The sequence below is a fragment of the Mustelus asterias genome, unplaced genomic scaffold, assembly GCF_964213995.1.
Source record: "Mustelus asterias unplaced genomic scaffold, sMusAst1.hap1.1 HAP1_SCAFFOLD_1465, whole genome shotgun sequence".
NCBI lineage: Eukaryota > Metazoa > Chordata > Chondrichthyes > Carcharhiniformes > Triakidae > Mustelus > Mustelus asterias.
This window is the reverse complement of record NW_027591410.1, coordinates 64,528-70,000: the sequence shown is the minus strand read 5'-3', so window position 1 is coordinate 70,000 and position 5,473 is coordinate 64,528. Positions and strand designations below refer to the sequence as shown.

General features: G+C 62.1%; 1 protein-coding gene across 1 annotated transcript in view; it reads right to left on the bottom strand.

The window, feature by feature from the left end:
• The window catches only part of stx1b (syntaxin 1B), a 22,558-nt gene extending 17,594 nt beyond the window's left edge, over positions 1 to 4,964 (bottom strand). Inside the window, exons 1-2 of the mRNA XM_078206373.1 lie at positions 4,929 to 4,964; positions 2,727 to 2,826 (exon numbers count right to left, since the gene is read on the bottom strand). Coding sequence (XP_078062499.1) covers positions 2,727 to 2,826; positions 4,929 to 4,949 — 121 coding nt within the window. The 5' untranslated portion in view covers positions 4,950 to 4,964. The remainder of the gene's footprint in view (positions 1 to 2,726; positions 2,827 to 4,928) is intronic.
• Positions 4,965 to 5,473: the final 509 nt, after the last annotated feature.

Below are 5,473 nucleotides of genomic sequence, written 5' to 3'. Positions count from 1 at the left end.
ACCCTCCCACAGTGCGGCGCTCCCTCAGCACTGACCCTCCCACAGTGCGGCGCTCCCTCAGCACTGACCCTCCCACAGTGCGGCGCTCCCTCAGCACTGACACTCCCACAGTGCGGCACTCCCTCAGCACTGACCCTCCCACAGTGCGGCGCTCCCTCAGCACTGACCCTCCCACAGTGCGGCGCTCCCTCAGCACCGACCCTCCCACAGTGCGGCGCTCCCTCAGCACTGACCCTCCCACAGTGCGGCGCTCCCTCAGCACTGACCCTCCCACAGTGCGGCGCTCCCTCAGCACTGACCCTCCCACAGTGCGGCGCTCCCTCAGCACCGACCCTCCCACAGTGCGGCGCTCCCTCAGCACTGACCCTCCCACAGTGCGGCGCTCCCTCAGCACCGACCCTCCCACAGTGCGGCGCTCCCTCAGCACCGACCCTCCCACAGTGCGGCGCTCCCTCAGCACCGACCCTCCCACAGTGCGGGGCTCCCTCAGCACTGACCCTCCCACAGTGCGGCGCTCCCTCAGCACCGACCCTCCCACAGTGCGGCGCTCCCTCAGCACTGACCCTCCCACAGTGCGGCGCTCCCTCAGCACCGACCCTCCCACAGTGCGGCGCTCCCTCAGCACTGACCCTCCCACAGTGCGGCGCTCCCTCAGCACTGACCCTCCCACAGTGCGGCGCTCCCTCAGCACTGACCCTCCCACAGTGCGGCGCTCCCTCAGCACCGACCCTCCCACAGTGCGGCGCTCCCTCAGCACTGACCCTCCCACAGTGCGGCGCTCCCTCAGCACTGACCCTCCCACAGTGCGGCGCTCCCTCAGCACTGACCCTCCCACAGTGCGGCGCTCCCTCAGCACCGACCCTCCCACAGTGCGGCGCTCCCTCAGCACTGACCCTCCCACAGTGCGGCGCTCCCTCAGCACTGACCCTCCCACAGTGCGGCGCTCCCTCAGCACTGACCCTCCCACAGTGCGGCGCTCCCTCAGCACTGACTCTCCCACAGTGCGGTGCTCCCTCAGCACTGACCCTCCCACAGTGCGGCGCTCCCTCAGCACTGACCCTCCCACAGTGCGGCGCTCCCTCAGCACTGACCCTCCCACAGTGCAGCGCTCCCTCAGCACCGACCCTCCCACAGTGTGGCGCTCCCTCAGCACCGACCCTCCCACAGTGCGGCGCTCCCTCAGCACTGACCCTCCCACAGTGCGGCGCTCCCTCAGCACTGACCCTCCCACAGTGCGGCACTCCCTCAGCACCGACCCTCCCACAGTGCGGCGCTCCCTCAGCACTGACCCTCCCACAGTGCGGCGCTCCCTCAGCACCGACCCTCCCACAGTGCGGCGCTCCCTCAGCACTGACCCTCCCACAGTGCGGCGCTACCTCAGCACCGACCCTCCCACAGTGCGGCGCTCCCTCAGCACTGACCCTCCCACAGTGCGGCGCTCCCTCAGCACTGACCCTCCCACAGTGCGGCGCTCCCTCAGCACTGACCCTCCCACAGTGCGGCGCTCCCTCAGCACTGACCCTCCCACAGTGCGGCGCTCCCTCAGCACTGACCCTCCCACAGTGCGGCGCTCCCTCAGCACTGACCCTCCCACAGTGCGGCGCTCCCTCAGCACTGACCCTCCCACAGTGCGGCGCTCCCTCAGCACTGACCCTCCCACAGTGCGGCGCTCCCTCAGCACCGACCCTCCCACAGTGCGGCGCTCCCTCAGCACTGACCCTCCCACAGTGCGGCGCTCCCTCAGCACCGACCCTCCCACAGTGCGGCGCTCCCTCAGCACCGACCCTCCCACAGTGCGGCGCTCCCTCAGCACCGACCCTCCCACAGTGCGGCGCTCCCTCAGCACCGACCCTCCCACAGTGCGGCGCTCCCTCAGCACTGACCCTCCCACAGTGCGGCGCTCCCTCAGCACCGACCCTCCCACAGTGCGGCGCTCCCTCAGCACTGACCCTCCCACAGTGCGGCGCTCCCTCAGCACTGACCCTCCCACAGTGCGGCGCTCCCTCAGCACTGACCCTCCCACAGTGCGGCGCTCCCTCAGCACCGACCCTCCCACAGTGCGGCGCTCCCTCAGCACCGACCCTCCCACAGTGCGGCGCTCCCTCAGCACTGACCCTCCCACAGTGCGGCGCTCCCTCAGCACTGACCCTCCCACAGTGCGGCGCTCCCTCAGCACTGACCCTCCCACAGTGCGGCGCTCCCTCAGCACTGACCCTCCCACAGTGCGGCGCTCCCTCAGCACTGACCCTCCCACAGTGCGGCGCTCCCTCAGCACTGACCCTCCCACAGTGCGGCGCTCCCTCAGCACTGACCCTCCCACAGTGCGGCGCTCCCTCAGCACTGACCCTCCCACAGTGCGGCGCTCCCTCAGCACCGACCCTCCCACAGTGCGGCGCTCCCTCAGCACCGACCCTCCCACAGTGCGGCGCTCCCTCAGCACCGACCCTCCCACAGTGCGGCGCTCCCTCAGCACTGACCCTCCCACAGTGCGGCGCTCCCTCAGCACTTGCAGCTGCAGAATGCCAGCGTGTATGATATGGCTTGAGGCCTACTTGCTAGTCCGAGATGAAGCCTGCAACTTGCCCAGGTTGAGACGGCCGCGGACTCAAACTGTGTCCCATTGGCACAAGAGCATTAATGAGGCCGTAATGTCCCCACCCCCCGTCCTCAGAGAACCCTCCAGGTCCAGAATTCGACGAGAATTGGGCTGTTAACCTGAAACTTACTGTCATCCGGATTTGGAGCGGCCAAGATGGCACTATGTTGTTTCTTAACTCTCTCCACATCTTCTGACAACTTCTCAATGCAACTCCGAATCTCTTCAACCTGTGGATAAACTCCAAAAGGATTGGCAACATTACTGAATGGCAGTCCCCAAATAATCCCACTGCCCCGCTCTCTCCCCATAGCCCTGTATCAATCCCCAAACTAATCCCACTGCCCCGCTCTCTCCCCATAGCCCTGTATCAATCCCCAAACTAATCCCACTGCCCCGCTCTCTCCCCATAGCCCTGTATCAATCCCCAAACTAATCCCACTGCCCCGCTCTCTCCCCATAGCCCTGTATCAATCCCTAAACTAATCCCACTGCCCCGCTCTCTCCCCATAGCCCTGTATCAATCCCCAAACTAATCCCACTGCCCCGCTCTCTCCCCATAGCCCTGTATCAAACCCCAAATAATCCCACTGCCCCGCTCCCTCCCCATAGCCCTGTATCGATCCCCAAACTAACCCCACTGCCCCGCTCCCTCCCCATCGCCCAGTATCAATCCCCAAACTAATCCCACTGCCCCGCTCTCTCCCGATAGCCCTGTATCAATCCCCAAACTAATCCCACTGCCCCGCTCTCTCCCCATAGCCCTGTATCAATCCCCAAACTAATCCCACTGCCCCGCTCTCTCCATAGCCCTGTATCAATCCCCAAACTAATCCCACTGCCCCCGCTCTCTCTCCATAGCCCTGTATCAATCCCCAAACTAATCCCACTGCCCCGCTCTCTCTCCATAGCCCTGTATCAATCCCCAAACTAATCCCACTGCCGCGCTCTCTCCCCATAGCCCTGTATCAATCCCCAAACTAATCCCACTGCCCCGCTCTCTCCCCATAGCCCTGTATCAATCCCCAAACTAACCCCACTGCCCCGCTCTCCCCCCATTCTCTATGTTGAGTGCTAATATTGAATCTGGTTCCAGCGCCCTTTCAGGCAGCGCCTTCCAGATCACAACAACCCCTTGCTTCGGGACAAATCTTTCCCCATCTCCCACATCTTCCCACACCCCGCCCTCCGATTGCCCCAATCTGTGACCCCCTGCCTCCCCTCCCCCTCCATTCACTGCAGACACTCTCTCCTCATTCACTCGATCGCGAACCAGTTCTTGATTCAGAGACGCCTCGATTCGACCTACCCCTTAACCCTCCCCCAGTTCCTCCCCGTCTCCCCGCACAGACGTTCGTCTCAGGCAGGCCCATCACGCCACTAGGCCGGGGCAGAAGCCTGGGCCGAAATTAGAATCCTGCAGTGCAGAAGGAGGCCATTCAGCCCATCGTGTCTGCACCGAACACTATCCCACCCAGGCCCCCTCCCCATAATCCAATGCATTTTACCCGAGCTAGTCCCCCTGACACTAAAGCGCAAGAACACCCTGGTTCCTCCCCGTCATCCCAAATAAAGGTTTGGGTGAGATAGGCTCTTGACGCCACTAGGCCGGGACTGAAGCCTGGGCCTAAATTAGCCTCTCTCTCTCTCTGGGACTGGGAGGAGGCCCTGTTCTGGGCAGGGTGGCCCCAGTTCCTCCCGTCTCTCGAAACAAAGATTTGCCTGAGGCAGACACGTTACGCCACTAGGCCGGGGCTGAAGCTTGGGCCTAACTTTGCCTCTTTCTCTCTATCTCTCTCAGGGGCTGGGAAGAGGCTCCACTCCAAGGGAGAACACCCCCAGTTTCTCTCCATCTCTCTGTGCAGAGGTTTGCCTGAGGCAGACTCCCCACGCCTCCAGGCCGGGATTGAAGCCTGGTCCTAACTTAGCCCCTCTCTCTCTCTCACATGCTCTCTGGAGCTGGGAAAAGACCCTGTTTTGGGCAAAATGCCCCCAGCTTCTCCCTGTCTCTCTGAACAAAGATTTGTCTGATGCAGGCTTCTTACGCTACTAGGCCGGGGCTGAAGACTTGGCCGTAATTAGCCTCTTTCTCTCTGGGACTGGAAGGACGCTCTGTTCCAGGAAAGTACCCTCCAGTTCCTGCCCGTCTCCCTGAACAAATATTAGTCTGAGGCAGGTTCGCAATGGCACTAGGCCGGGATTGAAGCCTGGGCCTAACTTAGCCTCTCTCTCTCTCGGCCTTGGAGGCCACTGCACTCTGCCAGATCCTTGATATGAGTCCCGTTCCGCCGGGAGGCTTCTGGGCTGGGTCCGAATTCCACGAGATACTTGCCTGCTCGAAGAACTCATCCATGAAGTGATCTCGATCGACATGGACAACCTCATCATCATCATCGCTGTCTTTACCCTGGGACAGAGAAAATACGGTTCAGGCGGAGGGAACGCAACGATGCCAAAGACGCAACGAGAGAGAATGGACCCAGCAATGGGGGAAGAGGGGGGAGAACTACTGACAAAGAGGATTCAGAGCATCTACATGTACCTCTCTCTCAGGGAGATATCTGTGCACTGACTGGTGTCTCTCAGTCCCCTCTCTCTCTCTCTCTCTCAGGGAGATATCTGTGCACTGACTGGTGTCTCTCAGTCCCCCCTCTCTCTCTCAGGGAGATATCTGGACACTGACTGGTGTCTCTCAGTCCCCCCTCTCACTCTCAGGGAGATATCTGGACACTGACTGGTGTCTCTCAGTCCCCCCTCTCTCTCTCAGGGAGATATCTGTACACTGACTGGTGTCTCTCAGTCCCCTCTCTCTCTCTCTCAGGGAGATATCTGTACACTGACTGGTGTCTCTCAGTCCCCTCTCTCTCTCAGGGAGAT